Here is a 22,012-nt window from a genome sequence, read left to right as displayed (position 1 = left end):
TTTCTTATTTCTTCTACAGGCTATTTTGCTAGTATTGGCATGATAACTACTACAGGAAATGGAAATGCATTATGCTAAAGTAGAATTTCGTAACATGCTGCTGTAAAATATACCCAGATATATTGTCTACTTCTCTTACCCTTCTTTTTCCCAGATACTGTTTACTTCAAGAATTACAGGTGCGCTTTAAACATACACTATCTACATGAACAAATATTCATGTTTGGGATGGAGGATGCTGTAGACAGCATGGTGTTCCAGTCTCAATGTGAGCATTCAGCTTCATAGATTCCTCTGTAATGTCTGATTGCGCTGCCCGGAAGCTCCCTTCCACACTGAGTAGCACGCATGCTCAGTGTGACGTTAATTATGCTGCTGATGGTAAAATAATAAATATCTCCGCTTCCACACATCATACACTCGTCAAATTTTCCGGGTAGGGAGAGGTTCCACCGAACGACCTCTATGCCAAATTGCAGCCCCCGAGCCCTGCTGGTTCAGGAGATAGATTAGAGAAACCTATCTCGGGAACCAGTGGGTCTCGGGGGCTGCAATTTGGCATAGAGGTAATTGGGGGGTTCCCCTCCCTACCCTGAAAATGTGGGGAGTGTAGGATGTTTAGAAGCAGAGATATTTAGTATTTTACCATCAGCAGCATAATTCAATAGGAACTGTGGCCGCACAGTCTCCTACTGCGCATGCGGGGCAGCGCAAATTCAAAGGCAGCGTAATCAGACACGACACCTCCAGTTGTCTCCACTACAGCTGCTGTTTCCTCCATTTGTGATTCAGGAGGTTCCATCAAAAGTCAAGGAAGCTGACACCAGACCCTGCCAGACATCAGCAGTAGAGTGCAGAGCAGTTCTCCAGAGGAATGATATGAAACTGGATCATCGTATATCACAGCCACAAACTATACAGTTATAGTTTTACAGCAACCATCACCCTCCAGCAAAAAACAAATTATTTTTTTTAGATGGAAGCATCCTTTAAAAAGTCTCCCTATGACTAGACTCTGCAAATCCCCTACTCTGGATCATACAGTGAGCAGAAAAGGAAGAATAGGGAGGCTGCCATTTTGCAGTCACGTGTTAGAAAGCTATTTGCCTGGATGTTCTGCAAGTCCTATAACTACGGCCTTGCTGGACTCTACTGCTAGTTGAGCCAGAACATCCAATGTACTGACTTGTTCTGGAAGGTTGGTTTATAATATATTAGAACAATAGGATGAGTACAACAACCAGGCATACACATTTTTTCTAAAGGAAGCTGGTAATGGCACCTCCTCTATAATCTTCTCACTTTATGTTTTCCATTAAATCCTTTTTAAAGGGCACCTAAAGTGGGAGGCATATGGATGCTGCCATATTTATTTCCATTTACACAATACCAGTTGCCAGGTTGTTCTGCTGATCCTCTGCCTCTAATACTTTCAGCCATAGACCCTGAACAAGCATATGCCGATCAGGTGTCTGACTTAAAGGGAACCTGAAGTGAGGGAGATACGGAGGCAGACATATTTATTTCCCTTTAAACAATGAAGATTGTCTGGCTGTCCTGCTGATCTTCTGCCTTTAATATTTTTAGCCATATACCCTAAACTAGCAGGCAGCAGATCAGGTGTTTATGACTGAAGTCTGTCTGGATTAGCTCCATACTTGTTTCAGGTGTGTGATTCAAATACTACTGATGCCTGAAAGATCAGCAGGACTGCCAGGCAACTGGTATTGTTTTAAAAAGGAATAAATATGGAAGCATCCATATTCCTCACACTTCAGGTGCCCTTTAAGGCTAATTTCACACCAGGACGTTGCGTTAGAGGGGGCGTTAAGGTCGCATAACGTCCCCCTAACTCAACGCCTGGTGGTGCTGGATCTGGACGTCAGAGTGAGCCGCGTTGTGCAGCTCACTCTGGCGTCAGTGATGCCGTGATGCGCACTCTTGTGCGCATGCGGCATCACGTGGTCCCGCCGGCCAATCGCCGCACAGAGCGGCTGCTCCAGGAAGTTAACACTGCACGTCATAACGTGCAGTGCATATTAATTAGCCATGTGCCTGGCCGCTCTCCGCTCCTCCCCAACATTACTGAGCATGTGCAAGCAGTCTAACGCGGCTCAGCCGCGTCTAAAGTACTGCATGCAGTACGTTGTCTTGTGACGCAGCGTTACAATGTAACGCAACGTCCGCACTGTGAACAGCCCCATTGATTTTTCATTACTGTGCGGTGGGCTGCGTTACAGGCTGCTCTAACGTGCGCCTGTAACGTCCCACTGTGAAACCAGCCTAAGACATTTAAGAATTTAAATGATCTAGTCAGGGACATACAGACATGACACTAAAAATAGTCTGAAACGTCTGTCCAATTAAACTCTCGCATGTTCATATTTAATTGCACCTACCACAAAGCATAAAATAAAAAAATGTGGGTTATGCCCTTATGTAATAGAAGTGGAATATGGCTCTGTAATCCATAGCAACCAAGTATCTAAGACATCAATTTATTATGCTAAAAGGGGACGCATACATGCAAAATTTTTGCCAAAGTAAATTTTGCTTTGGAAAAAGTTTGTTCAGAATTTGTTTTGGACACCGGTCGGTAACCGGTAGCTCTACCAGTCAATGATAACTCTGTGCCTTGGAGATTTTTAAGAGACAGCTTTAGCCCCCTTTAAGAGATTACTTAGAAACGGAAAATACCTGCACCTTCTCAGAGAAACCCATTGAAGTCCACTCCAAAGGTTTCAGTTTTAAAGCCATTTCATAACAATCTACAAAGAGGCATAGGCCATATGCAATGCACTTTTTCTCTTTCTCCTAGGAGATCATTTTTCATCTATTTAAAATAACTTTTCAGCATTCTGCAATTGACAAAGCACCAAACAGTATTTTCTTTCTTGCTGTTGGCTTGAACATATCACCTAGGAGAAAACTTAGGAGTAAAAGTGAATTGAATAAGGGCCATTGTGTTCATGGTCTTCTGCTTTCCTGCTTTAACATTCTGGTCCAAGTGACTTCTAGGACCTGCTCCCTAAGCTTTGTTCTTCCTTCCATTAGGTGTCCACCCCTTAGAGTGATTGGAGAAATCCAGAAACTAATGAGTGACCAAGGTTAGTATTAAAGTCGAGAAGTTTTGTAGACCAGAAGTTTTAGACTCTGTGTTACAGACTGGAGGCAAGTCACTCTCTATTGATCCCTCGTTCTTCAGTGGAACTACTCTTAATGGATTAGTTTGGGTTTGCCCTGTAATCAGAAGGGCTTTTGGGGTTCTAGGAAACTGGACTTCTTCTGCAAAAAAGTGAATGAATTTAATTGGTTGCTCTGGGCCACAGTATACTCCTTCCTTCTGCCAGTAATTTTCATAAAATTTTCATATATATATATCCACCTGGAAACCAATCTTGGGGTAGGAACGATACAATCAATTAACATGGCTATAAAATGAAAGCTGCTACAGTTTACAATTGTCTGAAGACAGCATTACATAAACATAACGTTCTGTAGTAATAATAATGTCAACGGGCTTAACGTGAACTGAATTAACATGTACTACAATAGCAAATATTTTAATTCAACCCCAAAATACAGAGCTAACGGATTATGTAATACATTTGTTGTCTGTTGTACAAAAAATAAAAGTATAGAGGAAAAAAACCTGACATGCATGATGTATAAATGCCTGTGTTTAAAAGCTGGTTATTGACTTTTCCAGTCAATGCTGCTGGTGAGTCATATACATATATTGGTGAAAACACGATCCTCCTACAAGAGCACATCTGGGCACCACTGTCGCCATGTTTTTTTACCCCAGAGCCATTTCTCATTCTCGCGCTTGCAGGACAAATGCCCCAACCGTTGCCGTGACGGCATCAAGCCCAGCTCTCCTTGGTCCTCTTCTCCATCCTCAACCTCAGGATACTGCAACGGGAATCTTGATCCCTGATCCGTTCCTTTTTGTGTTTAATCAGGAATGCGACGCACACTGCCGAGCGGCCCTCCGCAAAATGAAAATCAAACACATCCACATTTCTTGGCGGAATGTTGTCTCAAGGTGTGGTAAACAAGATTGTCGTCCAGGAAGGAGACATCATCGTCAAATGCAATTGGCCTGCAACATGCCTGCTTCACCTTGTCGTTGACCAACTTTTTCTTGACAGTTAAATTTTTGAGAATTTGGTCATAGGTGGTCTCTGGGTTATTGCAAGACCCGCTGCAGTATCGAAATTTCAGTTCCTCTCTGGCTTCGTAGCCCAGACCCAAGTCCGTCACATTGAGGTGGATCTCTCGCAACACACAGCCCTTGTTTTTACGCTTTCGATCCTTGCCTGCTTTTTTGCTAGAACTTTGAGTCTCTGTTGCAACAAAGTGTCTCCCTCGGTCTCGCCGGGAGAGAGGCTGCTTGTTGGATGACCTTCGAAGTCTTTTTATGGTGTCTTGAATGAACTCCAACACATCGTCAAACTGATCTGGATAGTCTTCAGGTATTTCAGCTGCAATAAAAAAACAAACAAAAAAAAAGAATACAAAAACAGATGAAAATACCATGCTGGAACAGCAAAATAAAATGCTCATTTCTGATGCATAAATGAATGGGAGAAAGGCATTTTGTTATAGTGAAGGGGATAAAAACAATCATAGTTCTGAAAGCCCAAAATACTTTTATCAAATGCTCACTGGCAACAGTTCATTTTAGACGCCAAACACTTTTGAGCATCTGTAAGATATATTCAAAACAAACTGAAATTTGTCAGATTAAAAGTCTAGCTTGCCCTCCTGAATTTTTTATTGTTGTGAAGGTGAATTGGAGATCATATCGTCATTCACACAATGTTCATATTTGATGCAGCTGTTATGCCCAGTGAACACCATACAATTTTCTGTTAGATTTTTCTGTTAGATTATTTTCTGTAAAGTACTGGTAGAGACTGGTTATTATCTCTGGTGCATTGTCTTCTGGTTATCTCCTGCTGAGTAGAACAATGCCTAATTGATAGGCAGATAGATGGTTAGATAGATAAATTCCAACATGTTGGAAATTATCTATCTGGCAGGTAAATCTAACAGAAAATATAAGAAAATGGTATGGTGTGTACCAAGCATTAAAGTGAAGCTCCCTTAAGGTGGCCATACACTGGTCGATTTGCCAACAGATCGACCAACAGATAGATCCCTCTCTGATCGAATCTGATCAGAGAGGGATCGTATGGCTGCCTTTACTGCAAACAGATTGTGAATTGATTTCAGCATGAAACCGATCACAATCTGTGGAGCTGACGCCGCCCCCCCGTATACATTACCTGATCCGGCCGGCGCGAGTCCCCTGGTCTCCGCTGTCTCTTCTCCGCTCCGGGTTTCGGACCGGCTGGCTTCACTTCCTGCCTGGGGAAGTTTAAACAGTAGAGGGCGCTCTACTGTTTAAACTTCCTGCTGGGACAGGAAGTAGCCAGCCGGAACCCAGCGGAGAAGAGACAGCGGAGACCAGGTAATGTATTGCCGCTGTATTGCGTCGGTCGACGGGCATTCGAACGCCGCTATCGACACACTCCCGACCCGGCGGCGATCGAGGGAAATCTTCCGCACGGACGGAACGACGGGAATGATCGATTTCGGATGGAAAGCGATCGTTCGGTCAGCGTTTGCGTGACGATTTCACAGCCGATTCGATCCCCGTGATCGAATCGGCTGTATATTGGCGGGAATATCGGTAAGTGTATGGGCCCCTTTAGAAAGAGTCACATGACCCAGTGATCTGTACACAAAGTGTAGAGCTGCCAGCAAAGTGGGAGTTCCTTTCTCATCACCTTTCCTCACCCATTCGGTAGTGTGTACCGTGTAGATACAGGTATTTTTTTGTGTGTGTGGGTGGAGGGGGGTGTTTGGCCTGTAGATAGGTGTAGTGTTAGGTGAATAGATATAGATATTCTGAGTGGTGGATTTGAGTTAGGTGTGTAGATAGCGGTTGTGTTAGGCATATAGATATGGATATTCTAAGGGAGCCTAGTGTTAGGTGGTAGATAGGGGTAGTAATAGGCATGTAGATACAGGTATTGTATGGGAAGGGGTTGTGTCAGATACTGGTATTGTACAGGTATTGTATGGGAAGGGGATTAGTGTTAGGAGTGTAGATAGGAGTAGTGTTAGGCGTATAAATACGGATATTGTACAGATATTGTATGGGAAGGGAGTTAGTGTTAGCGGTGTAGATCGGTGTAGTGCTAGGCGTATACATACGGGTATTGTACAGGTATTGTATGGGAAGGGGATTAGTGTTAGGAGTGTAGATAGGAGTAGTGTTAGGCGTATAGATACGGGTATTGCACAGGTATTGTATGTGAAGGGGGTTAGTGTTAGCGGTGTAGATAGTAGTGTTAGGCGTTTAATGTTAGGTGTATAGATAAGGGTAAGGTATTATGATAATCATATGTCACTTCTGTTTCCTGTGTCGTTCAGAGCAGGAATCGTCACAGCCAATCAGAACCTTACCAATCTATCACCTGATTCTACTGGCATGCTACTTCATGAATCATGATTTCTGCTACACACAACCATCTCTACTATTCAGTGTACAAGCAGGCAGCTTGCTGATTCCCGACACTCACCACATGCAGCAAGTTAGAGAGTTCAGCCTCAGTCACTCAGCACACAGCCAGAAGTGCCATGTTTGTTTTAATACAATATATAACATTACCAGCTAAATCACCACATCGTTCGGTCCTGGAAATAAATGATGTACAGTAATAAAGACCACATGAGGACCACATGTCTGATGACTGATCCTCACAGTGACTTATGGCTGCGTTCCATGTCAATCAATACATTCCATTAGCAAAGCTCCTATATCAAGTGTTACTAGTCTACTCAGCTGGGGAAACATTAGGTCATTAAAGGGAACCTGTTGTAAATGTAAATAAGTCATTATTTCTAAGAAAAAAAAAAGGACCTCTTTTAGTCTGGAGTCATCTATAATTCTGAACATCTTTCTAATATCAGTTTCAAGTTTTCTTTGTTGCAAGTGGGGAAAAAACTTTAGTTATAGAGCCTAAATATACTCAAAATTGCTACTCCACCCCTCCACCACCATTACCCTTGCCTTATACAGCCAAAATCTAACCCCTTCCCCAAAAGACTAGCGTGAACATAACTCCCTTCTTTAGCAGCTTAAAGTGTACCCGAGGTGGTGCGGGGTGGGGGGCAGATTGGAAACAGAGGAATGTTCCCTGCTCTATGCCATGCCTCTGTGTCCCGTGCGCAGCTCTCTGCCCCCCCGTGCGCCACACTGTGATCCCTACAAAACGGTGACAAGCAGCTTGTCGGCTTTCAACTGGGGAAGGGGCGTTTCTTGCAGGAGAGGCACTCCTGCAAAAACGCCCCCTTTTGTGTTAGGAAAACCCTTTCCCTTGCTCTCCATGGCTCAGCTCTGAACCACTTCCACCCATTCCCCGCCTCTGCCCACCCCTCTGCGCTCTGTCATGAGACACACAGAGCAGGAGCTGCAGCACTGTGACTCCAGGGCCACTGAAACTGAAAGCACAGCAGTAATTGAGGCTACCAGGTAGAGCAGCAGTAATTGAGGCTACCTGATCTGGCTAGTCCCCCAGGTAGTATGTTTTTTTTTAATCAAAAAGTTCCAGCACGGGTTCACTTTAAAGAGGACCTAAAGTGTAGAAATAAGTTCTACCCTGTTGGCACAGTTCACAGAAGTTATGATAGAGTAGTACGAATAAGGGTTTAAAAACTGACCTTTGTGGCAGAAAAAACAGGCTTTGTTGTTTAGCCACACCCACTCCTAAAAAAACTGCCATGGCAGTTTTCTGCCCTTGCAAAGAGATCTAAGAGTTCAGGCCATAGAAATCACCCGTTGCTGCATTGGGTAGCAACAAAAGAGTGGAGTTCGGTCACAGTAATGGCCCATACTCACGAGGGACTTTTGTCGCCTCAACACGCGGCGCGCGCGTGTTGCGGCGACAGGTCGCCCGTGAGTATGGGCCGCGCGCACCCCGAACTGTCGCCCGGAACGGGCGCGCAACCCGAACTGTCGCCGGTCGCTGATGTCGCCAGGCGATTGAAATGTTCAATCGCCTGGCGACAGTCGCCGCCGCAGCTGTCGCTAGTCCGCGTGAGTACGCTGACTAGCGACAGCAACCTCCATTGGGATACGCATAGCTTCCGGCGGGGGGAGGAGGAACGTCGGCGACAGCTTCCGTCGCGGCCGCTGGTCCCTCTTCCGCGTGTGTACGCGGAGGGACGTGGCGACGAGCTGTCGCCGGCTTGTCGCCCACACGCTCACGTGTGCTGGCGACAGGCTACTTTTGCTGCCCGTGAGTATGGGCCATTAGTGTCATCCTGGCAAGTTTTCACTTTGGAATTTACCGTTTCGGTCCGCTTTAACAATTTTACCTAAAAGTTGTGCTTGATCTCCAGATAAATGGTACGGTGGCGTAGTGGTTAGCGCTCTGGCCTTGCAGTGATGGGACCCTAGTTTGAAATCCCAGCCAGGTCAACAACTGAAAGGATTTTATATGTTCTGTGTCTGTGTGGGTTTCCCCCGAGCACTATGGTTTCCTCCCACATCCCAAAAACATACAGATAAGTGAATTGGCTTCACTCTAAATTGGCCCTAGTCTATGATACATACACTACACAATACATACAGTACATAGATATATGCCTATGGTAGGGATTAGATTATGAGCCCCTCTGAAGGACATTTAGTGACAAGACAATTTACTCTGTACAGCGCTTCCTAATAGGTCGGCGCGATATAAATACGTAAAACAAATAAATAAAACCTTTCAGCAGACAGCATTCATACCGAATAGATAATAGATAAAATAGAACTAAGCTAATCTTAGCAACGCAGCAACAAAAGAGAAGCAGTTAGCAAAATAACAGGTTCTTGCTTGTGTACATATGAAAGAGGAGTACAGGTCATTGGAGCACTAGATGTAGCATAAAAGTGTTTCCGATAGTTAGAATGTTGGTAATGTTACTCATATTATGCTGCTGACTTCCCTAACCTATTCCTCACACTAACCCCCCTTACCCCCCATCTACCCTAAAAATCCATGTACAACAGCCATCATGGCCGGCCTTTGACCTGAGCAACCGAAGTGGTCGCTCACGGAGCTGGCTTCCAGGGGGGCGCATGTGAAGTGCATTTAACTGGCCCTGGCCTCATTTCTACCTGCTGGCTGCGGTTGCGGGTCAGTCTGTGGCTGCTGCAAGTGGTAGCTCCGCCCCCTGGTACCGCTGGGTGTGATGGGGCAAAGACCCTCTTGCTGAGTCTGTGTGAGCCATGTGTGCCAGTAGCACCTCCCCTCGCTCACAGGCGATGTTTGTGCTGCGCACTAAACAGAGAGAGAGACCTGCTTGTCACTCCTGGTCATCTTCTATCCCCAGCTACAATCAGAAAAGTAAGATTCCCCAACTGCCTCCCAGCTGAGGAAGTGGAGTGGTGCCTATATACGCTAAAGGGGGATCTGCGTGTATACTATACATTATTTATCTGCCTAGCTATATACACTAAAAGGGGGATGTTGTATATACTAAAGTGGGGGATCTTCCTATGTACACTAAATTGGGGGGGGGGGGGGGATCTGCCTATATACACTAAAGGGGGATCTGCCTACATATACTAAAGGGGGGAATCTGCCTATATACACTAAAGGGGGGAATCTGCCTATATACACTAAAAGGGAGGGATCTGTATATATATGCATGCGAAGAGGATAAATGGGGGGGGGGCACTAAAATCTGGTTACGCTCAGGGCACTGTGAAACCTAAGGCCGGCCCTGACAGCCATAACACATCAGTTTTTGGACAACAGCTGCAAGATTTAATAAACAACATTACGTATCATGAGTGCTTGTATATCAGCTTGGCCAAACTGAAATTTAAACTGGTCCCATTTCTGTGATTGTGGTTATTATAATACCTTTAAGGCGAACCTGAATTTAGAATTTACTCTCTGCACTAAAAGATAAGCAACAGCAGAATAAAACATTTATTTGTTACTGCTGATACAATTCCTGCAATAAATCTGCAGTGTGCCTACTTCCTGCATTCATGGAAGCAGCCGTGTTTACAAATTAGCTGCTGTGCCGAGGCAGCCAGCTGACACAGCTGAGAGATCAAATTACAACTGTGATTAGTCACAGATGAGGGGGAATTAGACACGCTTAACTCTCTAACTACATACAGGGTGGATTTCTCTATGTTTCCCTTCTATCCTGTGCAAGAGTTCAGGTTCACTTTAAGTACAGCTATTGCCCAACCTTTGACTACAGAAAAGTTAGAACATTATGTGTAGGATTTACTTCTGTCTGTGTCCTATTGTATAGAATCGCCTTCACTTCATATTCCAGCATAGAGGAAGTACAGTAACTCTTGAAAGTGCCTCAGTGTTAGTTTGCATATTGGAGCGCTGAGGATATATTCTTTAATTAGCTCCCAGGAAGTGCACTGGGCAATGCAGAGTGACTATGTTGTTGAATGACAATAGTGACAGGTGTACTGCTGCTGTCTATTGAGCTTCTCTGATGAGGCAATGCCAAGAACAATAATAGTGCATAATGCTTGGTAACCAGAATTTATCTTCCTAGGTCAGGGAGGGAAGGATGAACTGTGTTTGTAAACCAACCCCTACAGGTTATCATACTTTGCTTGCTGCTCTTTGCCAAGTAGGGGAAACATACATACACATTTTCAGTAACAACTGCTAGTGATCACTTCAGGTGGCAGTTAACCACCTTAGCGGTATGGACGAGCTCAGCTCGTCCATCACCGCCGGTGGCTGCCGCTCAGGCCCTGCTGGGCCGATTTGCTCGCTGTAAAAAGCAGCACACGCAGCCGGCACTTTGCCAGCCGCGTGTGCTGCCCGATCGCCGCCGCAACGCGGCGATCCGCCGCGTGCAGCGGCGAAAGAGGGTCCCCCCAGCCGCCCGAGCCCTGCGCAGCCGGAACAAACAGTTCCGGCCAGCGCTGAGGGCTGGATCGGAGGCGGCTGACGTCAGGACGTCGGCTGACGTCCATGACGTCACTCCGCTCGTCGCCATGGCGACGAGCAAAACAAAACAAGGAAGGCCGCTCATTGCGGCCTTCCTTGTTACTGCGGATCGCCGGAGGCGATCAGAAATATGGGTTAGGAGCGCCCTCTAGTGGGCTTTCATGCAGCCAACTTTCAGTTGGCTGCATGAAATCGTTTTTTTTTTTAAAAAAAAAAACCCTCCCGCAGCTGCCCTGGCGATCTTAATAGAATGCCAGGGTGGTTAAAGGACTCCCTAGGCAAAAATAAACTAATGAAATAACTGATTGTATCTATCTTCCATCTCCTAAAAATGACTTTTTAAGATATTCCACAGTTTTATTTTATGTTTAAATCTACTTTTTACGTTTTAACTGTTTGTTTTTGCTCATTGACACATTCATTGAAGTATGCCAGAGCTTAAATATATGAACTATTGATCCTTTTTATCTCTTTCCTGCTCTCAGAAGCCATTTTCTGCTAGGAAAGGGTTTTATAGTTGGAATTTCTTATTAGTGAGGGTCACACTGTAGTCACTTCCTGTCTGAGTCAGGACTGAGTCAGCCACTTGCATACCTGATATTTAACTCTTTCAGGCAGAGAAAGAAAAAAAGGAACCCAGCATAGTTATTTGTGTGCTAGGCACTGTACATACCCATGTCCATCTCGTCATGTTAGATGTGACCTCAGGTATCCTTTAAGGAGTGATTGCTGTACAGACAGGCTACCTAGCAGCCTGTTTATTTATATGGAAATGGGGGGGGGGGGTGGGTTATGAGAGGGAGGCACCCTGCTTCCATGGTAAAGAAAACAAAACCCAACAACAATAGTGTTATTGACACATCTATAGACAACCATCAATGGATTAGTCACGAGATTTCATAAAAACATTTAATCTGACAAAAATCAATCAAAGGGGAACACTGATTGAGAAAAAGCCGCGCTTTACCTAATCTTGCGAGTGCCGGGGTGAGCTGGGCCACAGGTGGCAAAGTTATGAGTTAATTGTCTGCAGTAACACGTACTGATGGCATTGTGCAACGTAAGGTTAGCTGGGGTAATGGTACGAAAACTGTTAGAGCCCGTTTCCATTACAAGCGGTGCGATGCGGCTGTACTGTAACCAATGCACAGCAATGGAACAATTTCCATTCCGTGCTGGTTGTGCAGAGTGGTGCAGAGCGATCCGAGAATCTGCAGCATGCTACAGACTCTCGCATGGCCGCATCCGCACGACGTATCCACCAATACACTTCCGCATTGAGAGATGGGGAAGTGACGCGAATGGGAGCGGAAGTGATGCGTAGCCGCATTGGCTTTCATTCACAAGTGGAAACGGGCCCTTAGGTTAGCTCGCTTCTCAGGTGTTACATATTACTGAGAGGAGGCCTGCATCATATCGGGTGCCTGTGGATTATCCAAAATGCAGGTTGGGTACCCATTTTTGCTTTGAGTTGGGATGCGTGTAGTGGGCTATAAGTGCAGGTCGGGTTGTGGGTAAAGCAGGCAGTATTTCTGTATGACAAATTTCTGCAGCGTCTACCTGGGATCAATATGGAAGACCTCTTAAACAGGCACAGAGACGACATATAGTAGAATGCTTTCAATTATTCAGGATACCAAACTTTACATTACCGTAATTATCCTGGTTTCAGCATCAAAAACACTTCCTATACGCATATATTGCTGTATATTGGTTAGTAGCCCCGCCCTCCCAGGGATGCTTAGCCTAGGCTATTTAGTTATGCAGCCTTCTTCCCCCAGTGCATTCTAGGAGACAGAGGGCCATATGCAATTCACTTTTTCTCATGAGTTTTCTCCTAGGAGATAATTTTTCATCTTCGATTTTTAATAACTTTGTAGCACTTTGCAATAGAGACAGTACCAAAAAGTAGGGGAAAAAAGTACTTTCAAATTATTTTGAGCATTTGTTTGCTTGCTGGTGTTTTAAATTTAAAATGTTATTGCCAAATTTAAAGATCTCACCTAGGAGAAAACGTGAATTGCTTATGGGCCTGGGTATTATAACAACTTGTACATAAAATGCCTTTTAAGCCACCAGAAAGAAAACAAATACTCAAAACAATTTTGACAATACATTTGCACCTACATTTTGGTACTTTTTCCATTGCAAAGTGCTAAGACGTTATTTTAATTCAAAGATTAATAATTATCTTCGAGGAAAAAACTCAGGAGAAAAATAAACTGCATATGGCCCAGAAGGGGCATATGCAATTCACTTTTTTTCTCCTAGGTTTTCTCCTTGGAGATAATTCTTAATCTTTGGTTTAATATAACTTTTCAATTGAAAAAGTAACTAAAAGTAGAAGAAAAGATACTGTCAAAATTAATCTGAGTTTTTTGTTGCTTGCTGGTGGCTTAAAGGGGAACTTCAGCCTAAACAAACATACTGTCATTAAGTTACATTAGTTATGTTAATTAGAATAGATAGGTAATATAATCTCTTACCCACAGGCAAATGTTGGTGATTCATGGGGGCTGCCATCTTTGTCATAGGGGCAGCCATCTTTTTGGTTGAAAGGAGGTGACAAGGAGCAGGAGACAGTTCCAACTTTCCTGTGTCCTGGTCACCCCTCCCAGCTGCACATACTAGGCTTCAAATGTCAAATTCAAAATGTAAAAAAAAAAAAATTGCACCAAAACAGCAGAACGAGAACAACAACCTCAGAAATCCCATTATGCTTTGCACAGCATTAGGGGAAAAATGCCCGGGCAGTTTTTTTCTGTGCAGCTAAAAATGAGGCTCGTATAAGAGAAAAAAAGTTCTGATGCTGTGAAACAGTTAAAGAAACACCAAGCCTTTCCAGTGCTGCTGAGTCAATTTTTAGTCTGGAGGTTCACTTTAAAAGGCAAAGGATAAAAAGTAAATTTCTCCTGAGTTTTCTCCTAGGAGATAATTTTCATCTTCTTTTAAAAATAACTTTTCAGCATTTAACAACTGAAGTACCAAAAAGTTGGTGAGAAGATACTATCAAAATTATTTTGAGTATTTTCTTACCTGCTGGTGGCTTAAAAGGCATTTTATGACAAGATATGAAAATAGCACCTAAGAGTAAACTAGGACAAAAAGTGAATTGCATTTGGGCCCAGGGCTCCGAAAAAGTACCAAAAAAGAGGTGAAAAGGTACCATCAAAAGCATTTTTTTGCTTGCTGGTATCTTAAAAGGCATTTTATTTTGCAATGTGAAAATATCACCTAGGAGAGAACTAACTTATGAAAAAAAAATTGGATGAGGCCATAGGTGTTGTTTCTACTCACTTTGGAACACACAACAAACAAGCATTCCTCAGTGATGCACCTGTGATAAATTTCAGAATGTAAATCAGGGAGAGGAAATATTTGACAATGGCGACACACTGGCTAAATAATCTATAAAAGAATATTGTGAAATATAAGCAATTTTAATCATTAACCCATTCGCGTTCCGTCGTTTTCACGTGAGAAATGTTCACCTCCCATTCATTAGCCTATAACTTTATCACTACTTATCACAATGCACTGATCTATATCTTGTTTTTTTCCGCCACCAATTAGGCTTTCTTTGGGGGGGGGGGGGGGGGGGTACATTTTGCTAAGAGCCACTTTACTGTAAATGCATTTTAACAGGAAGAATAAGAAAAAAATGGAAAAATTCATTATTTCTCAGTTTTCAGCCATTATAGTTTTAAAATAATACATGCCTCCATAATTAAAACTCACGTATTGTATTTGCCCATATTTCCCGGTTATTACACCGTTAAAATTATGTCCCTATCACAATGTATGGCGACAATATTTTATTTGGAAATAAAGGTGCATTTTTTCCATTTTGCATCTATCACTATTTACAAGTTTAAAATTAAAAAAAATATAGAAATATTTCATCTTTACATTGATATTTAAAAAGTTTAGACCCTTAGGTAAATATTTACATGTTTTTTTTTATTGTAATGTTTTTTTTTTATAGTAAACATTTTATTTGGGTAGTTTTGGGAGGGTGGGAGGTAAACAATAGATTTATAATGTAAATGTGTGTTAATTTTTATTTATTTTTTCTTTCAGGTGTAGTATTACTTTTTGGCCACAAGATGGCGGCCATGAGTTTGTTTACATGACGTCACTCTAAGCGTAGCACACGCTTAGAGTGACGCATCGGGGAGGGAACAGCCAGAAAAAGCACAGCTTCCGAGAGAAGCTGTCGCTTTTTCAGCGGGGGAGAGGAATCAGTGATCGGGCACCATAGCCCGATACATTGATTCCGTGGCTACCAAATCCGCGGCCAGGAGTGCGCGTGCACGGGCGCGATTGGCCGCGGGAGTGCGCGGTAGCGCGCATGGTTCCTGGACGTAGAAACTACGTCCAGGAACCAAAATAGGTTAAAGAGACTCTGAAACAAAATTTTCATCCTTATTTCTTCTATCCTATAAGTTCCTATACCTGTTCTAATGTGCTCTGTCTAACTGCAGCCTTTCCCAGTTGCACAGTGGCTGTATTATCTCTGTTATATAATCTAATCTTCTCTCCTCTGTCGGGTCTGTCGGGCTGAGGCAGTCAGGCTGGAATGTGCTGTGCTGCTTGTGATTGGATAGAAGCTATACACACCCTCTCCAGGCCCCCTGCAGGCTCTGTATGACTCACACACTGAGCTACTCTCAGCCTATCACTTGCTATGTCTTTTGTTTGTAAACACTGCATAAAAACGGCAATTACAAGCCAGGATTGCAGCAGGGAGTGGCAGAAACAGCACAGAGGGGCCCAGGAGAACATAAAGGAATAGAATGGTATGCTTTTTATTGTAAGAATTTTAGAGTACAGATTCTCTTTAAGATATGTTCAGTAAGATTTGCCTAAGTTAGCTGATACCATAAGAAATAGTATTAGATTGTTTTTTGAACTGATCTGGGCTGGAATTTTACTGCCGGTACGTCAAATTCCATAGACTGTCAGAGAAGCAGACTTATTTAAAGTGAGAGCCTAAAGCGGCGAATAACTCTGAATACCACGATATCGTATGACGCCCTGCACACAATGGTACAAGTCTGCACTGCATGCTGCTGATGGAGCTGTGCAAGATTCAACATTCACTAGTCAGAGCTGTACTGAGAGCACTGCGATCCAGAAACCAGCAGAGGTCGGCTTCTCATGCCAGACACAACAGGCAGGTCTCTGGCTCATGTCGATGAAAGACATGACAGTTACATGTGCTCTGATCTAACCACTGAACGCCCATGGCTCAAGTGATTGTTCCTGTACAACGATTCACCAATACAACATGACTCTCTCACCCTAACTGATAACCTGCTGTGACTTTATGTTAAAGCCTGCTCAGTCTAGTATTTTTTAATGCATATGATGCAAAATTTTGAAGACATCTTTTTAACAAAAGTAAAAATAGACACATTTTGTGCATTACACATTGTGTTGCTAAGTGTTAAACCTTTTTGAACTTTTTCTTCAAGTTCTCTCCTAGGAGATATTTTTTATTCATCTTCTCTTTAAAGGATACCCGAGGTGACATGATGAGATAGACATAGGTATGTACCGTGCCTAGCACACAAATAACTGTGCTGTGTTCCTTTTTTTCTTTCTTTTGCCTGAAAGAGTTAAATATCAGGTATGTAAGTGGCTGACTCAGTCCTGACTCAGACAGGAAGTAACTACAGTGTGACCCTCACTGATAAGAAATTCCAACTATAAAACAGAAAATGGCTTCTGAAAGCAGGAAAGAGATAAAAAGGGTCATAGTTACATAGTTATTTGGGTTGAATAAACACATAACTCCATCGAGTTCCACCAGAACTCAATAGTTCATAGATTTTAGCTCTGGCATACTTCAATGAATGTGTCAATGAGCAAAAACAATAAAACAGTAAAAACTTAAAAAGTAGATTTAAACATAAAATAAAACTGTGGAATATCTTAAAAAGTCATTTTTAGGAGAAGGAAGATAGATACAATCGTTATTTCATCCGTTTATTTTCACCTCGGGTGTCCTTTAAAATAACTTTTAAGCATTTTACAATTGTACTAAACAGAAGGTGAAAAAGCTAATATCAAAACTATTGTTAGCATTTTCTTGCTTACCAGTGACTTAAAGAAAATCTGTACCTAAAAAAAGTTCCCCTGGGGGGGGACTCACCTCGGGTGGGGGAAGCTTCCGGATCCTAACGAGGCTTCCCCCGTTCTTGTGTCCCACGGCGGAGCTGATAAAGTTCCCCAAATGGCAAGGATGTAAATATTTACCCTCTCGGCTCCAGCGCAGGCGCAGTATCGTCTCTCTGCTCGGAGATAGGCGGAAATAGCCGCGAGTCTCCTGCACCTGTGTAGTAGAGTCGACCCGACAGAGATCGGCTATTTCTTCCTGTTTCCAAGCAGAGAGCCGCAACAGAGCCCCCGCTGGAGACAGAAAAGCTAAATTTTGCACAGCCTGACAAATTGTCGGCTGTGCATTCCGTGGGCTGCAGCGAGACCGCCGTGGGACACAGGAGGATGGGGGAAGCCTCGATAGGATCCAGAGGCTTCCTCCTACCGAGGTGAGTACCCCCCCAGGGGAACTTTTTTTGTTACAGAGTCTCTTTAAGGCATTTTATTTGCAAGGGCCCATATGCAATTCACTTTTTCTCCTGAGATTTCTCCGTTTTCTCTTTAAAATAATTCTCAGCACTTTGCAATTGAAAAAGCACCTAAAAGTAAGTGAAAAAGTACTACCAAAATTATTTTGAGTATTTTCTTGCTGTCTGTTGGCTTAAAAAGCATTTTATTGACACGTTTAAAAGTATCACCTAGGAAAAAACTCAGGAGAAAAACTTAATTACCGTACATATGGGCCTGAGTATTTTCTTCTTTGCTGGTGGTTTAAAAGGCATTTTACTGACAAGGGGGGTGCATGCAATTCATATTTTCTCCTATGATTTCTTCTGGGAGATACATTTATTCTTCTGTTTAAAATAAGTTTTCAGCACTGCTAATAAAACAGTACCAAAAAGAAGGTGAAGAAGTACTGTAAAAACTATTATCGGTATTGTCTTGCTTAAAATGCCTTTTAAGCCACCAGAAACCAAGAAATTACTCAAAATAATTTTGCTAGTACTCTTTCATCTACTTGAGGGTACTTTTTCAGTTGAAAAGTGCTGGAAAGTTATTTCAAATAGAAGATGAAAAATTATCTCCTAGGGGAAAACTCAAGAGAAAAAGGGAACTGCATTCGGGCCAAGGTGTAAAAATATAAACTAGGAAAAAAAGGTAATTGAATAGAGCAGGGCTTTTCCACCCTGTCCTCAAGTACCACCAACAGTGCATGTTGCAGAAAACCAAAAACATGCACAGGTGAGGTAATTAGTGTCTCAGCAGAGCTGATTAACCACCTCTGTGGATTTCCACAAAACATGCACTGTTGGTAGTACTTGAGGACAGGGAATAGAGGACTACCTGTATGTGCTCCATCAGTGCCTAGAGAAGCTTAGTCAATTTACCCCACTGTGTGTAATACTGCATCCTCTGTCAGCAAATACAGATAAATGAGACTGAGGTACATGGTGGAGACCAGTGTTGCAAGGGAGTTGTAACACCTATGGAAGCAGCGGCTGCGGGCACACAGGGTGTCTCCACAGCCGCCTCGCTTGCCTGCTCTGGGACTTCTCCTGTTCCTCTGGCGTCTAGTACGCCAAGGACGGGGTAGTCTATTGCTCATAGGGTTGCTGTATCGCGCGCGCGGAGACAGGACCTTTATGCGGAGAGGAGGCGAGTCAGCTGACCAGCCAGTCAGCTGACGTCAGAGACTCACGGCGCTCCGGATTGGCTGATTGGTGGTGGGCGTGGCCGTGGGGTCTCCTCTGCTTCAAAAGCCTTCAGTCTTCACTCGCAACCTGTCTGCTGTTGCGAATACTCACGTGTTAGCGCTCAGACCTTAGATAGTATCCGGTGCGTTTTGATCTGGGAGGAAACCAGGGATTTCACACAAGACTAGGATTATTGTTTATTGTATATTTGATATTCTGTGTATGACTCTGGCTATCCTCTGACTCTGCTCTTGCAAACCGTTCCTGTACATCTGCCCATCTGACTCTGTTGCTGAACTCTGCCTGACATCTAACTACTCTCTTGCCTGTCGATTTTGTACTGTACCTGCCCGCCTGTTACTGATCCTAGCCTGTCTGACCACTCTACTCACCAGTGAGCCCTTGTCACTGGTGAGGTGCTGTTGTCTAGTACTCATCAGCTCCCCTGGTGAGGTCTAGTCTAACTATTCTATTACTGTGTACAAATAGTACCCACCAGCTCCTCTGGTGAGGTTTAGCCAAACTATTCAGTTACTGTGTACCAATAGTGCCCACCAGCTCCTCTGGTGAGGTCTAGTTAAACTATTCAGTTACTGTTGCACCAAGCACTATACACATTGCTATCCTGCTAGCTATACTTGTATTATTGGTGATTCTGCAGATCACCACATAATCAGGTATAGCGTCTGTATTATCGGTGATTCTGCAGATCACACATAATCAGACGTCTGTGTTGCTACACCAATCGTTACAGGAGTCTGGGAAAACTCTGACAGAGCAGGAATGAGACACATCTTCCTTAATTCCTGTTGGTGATTCTGAATTTCACAAAAGCAATTGTTTTCAAAAAATTTTCATCAATTCAATTTGCTGTTCCCAGTACATGTTACTCCACAATTATGCCGGTTCAATAACTAGTGAATGTAATTATGCCCGGCGCTGCACCTACACGGCAACAGCTGCATCTTGTTGCATCCAGGGCAACGCCTTATTATCCAGACCTAACAAGTGACAGATGATGCAGTTCAGCACATGGCCTGGTCTGCTGATTGAGGACCATTAATGTGCCCAAACAATGCAGAGCTGTATCAATAGAAAAATACAGTTTAGAGGGGGGGAAGAAAAATGCTCATTTGAGGCTATACAAATCTGTGATTTTATACACCGTAAACACTTTCTAAATCAGAAACACACATTTACGTTGCCCAATACCACATGTGACGGCAATATAAAATGTAGTATGTTAGGAATGCACGCGAGGGAATGTTGTGTCTGTAATGGTTGCAGAACCCAATAAGTACATTAAAATCCACCAAGCATGGTTCTAAATAAACGTTCTGATAGCAAGATATGCAGAAGAGGATGATTCTGTCCCATGAGGATGCCTGTTTTAAATGTACATTTGTCTCAGAGTAAAATGCACTATAAATTACTTTCTTGTGCCTCTGTACAATTAACTAGCAGACACATCATTGCATTCAAGCGGTTCTGGAGGTGTGGTTAGCTTACAGGGACAACAAAGGATTATTTGCATATTCAGCAGTGATGCATTGTGGGAAACATCATGTGCTCACTCCAACCGGAATAATTGCAAATACCTTCTGTTTAACCTCCTTGGCGGTAACCCCGTACTACACACACTACAAATGGTGGCATACGCTTTAGCTAGCGGTTCGATAGCTAAGCGTATGCAGAAAGTTGCTCCGGTCCCCCGCGATCGCCCGCAATACCTTCCGGTATACGTACCCCCCAGCCCTCCAACGCCGCCCAATCGGCTCCAGGCTTCGCGATGACGCCATAGCAACGCCGGAAGCCAATCGGGAAACTGCGCTTTTCGTGGGATCGTGGCGAGGTATGTATAGCCGTTGGCGATCGGTTGCCATGGGGGGGACTGGAGCAGCTTTTTACATACGCTTAGCTAGCGAAATGCTAAAAGTTCATGTCTCCTTTACTGCTCCAGTACGGTTCAGCAATGCAAAACTGTGGATAAACCCTAGAGGTCAGGACAATAAACACCTATTCAAAAAGCGTCGCCGTTTCTAGATTGTAATAAGATACCTGCAGTTTTATTTGAGTCAGAGAATCTGATCAGCTGCTGTCAAGAGTGCTGACGTAAGCTGGTCAATATGTGGGCTACTTGCTGATCTCACAGGTGCATTCCTATAGACAAATGACATAACTCTGTAGCCTGTAACAGAACCTCCCGTTTATTATAATGGTAGTGATGGAGAGAGGATTATGTGACGCCTCACTGCCGATCTCTGCTCTGACTCATGTCCAAAGCAGCACAAATATTTTACTCACAGCAACACTGAGGAAACAGACAGCTCACTGACTGATGTGCCCCATGGTACAGAATACAGTATCTTGGCAAGACTTTATAAAGGACAACTGAAGTGGGAAGAATATGGAGGCGGTCATATTTATTTCCTGTTAAACAATACCAGTTGTCTGGCAGCTCTGTTCATCTATGCGGCTGCAGTAGTGTATAAATCACACCAGAAACAAGCATGCGGCTAATCTTGTCAGATCTGACAATAATGTCAGAAACACCTGATTTGCTGGATGCTTGTTCAGGGTCTATGGCTAAAAGTATAATGGCCCATACTCACGGGCTACAATTGTCGCCACAACAGTATGGGCCGTCGCACGGGCGCGCACCCCTAACTGTCGCCCGTCGCTGATGTCGCCAGGCGATTGAAAGTTTTGAATCGCCTGGCAACAGTCGCCGCCGCACCTCCGCCGCAACTGTCGCTAGTCCGCGTGAGTACGCGGACTAGCGACAGCAACCTCCATTGAGAATGCGGAGCTTCCGGTGGGGGGAGGAGGAAGGTCGGCGACAGCTTCCGTCGCGCCGCTGGTCCCTCTTCCGCGTGTGTACGCGGAGGGACCTGGCGAGGAGCTGTCGCCGGCCTGTCGCCCACACGCTCACGTGTGCTGGCGACAGGCAACTTTTGCTGCCCGTGAGTATGGGCCATTAGAGGCAAAGGATCCGCAGGACTACCAGGCAACTGCTATTGCTTCAAAGGAAATAAATATAGCAACCTTCATATCGCTCTCGTTTCAGTCGTCTTTTAAGGTCAGGCCATTGGAAGTATTTGTGCATGTTTTTGCTTCATGTAAGAGACTGAAGAATTAGTTAGCTAGGAGCACATTAACAAAACTGAACATTAGCAGAGCTGGGAGCGTGAGTGCGTCTGCGGGCCGTACAGT

General features: G+C 43.9%; 1 protein-coding gene across 1 annotated transcript in view; it reads right to left on the bottom strand.

Moving 5' to 3' along the window:
* Positions 1–2,358: 2,358 nt before the first annotated feature.
* Positions 2,359–22,012, bottom strand: part of GDNF (glial cell derived neurotrophic factor) — a 93,431-nt gene continuing 73,777 nt past the window's right edge. Inside the window, exon 3 of the mRNA XM_068271811.1 lies at positions 2,359–4,487. Coding sequence (XP_068127912.1) covers positions 4,009–4,487 — 479 coding nt within the window. The 3' untranslated portion in view covers positions 2,359–4,008. The remainder of the gene's footprint in view (positions 4,488–22,012) is intronic.

The sequence above is a fragment of the Hyperolius riggenbachi genome, chromosome 1 (assembly GCF_040937935.1).
Source record: "Hyperolius riggenbachi isolate aHypRig1 chromosome 1, aHypRig1.pri, whole genome shotgun sequence".
Lineage (NCBI taxonomy): Eukaryota > Metazoa > Chordata > Amphibia > Anura > Hyperoliidae > Hyperolius > Hyperolius riggenbachi.
Note: the sequence above shows the minus strand (reverse complement) of the source record. Positions and strands in the feature narration are given on the sequence as shown.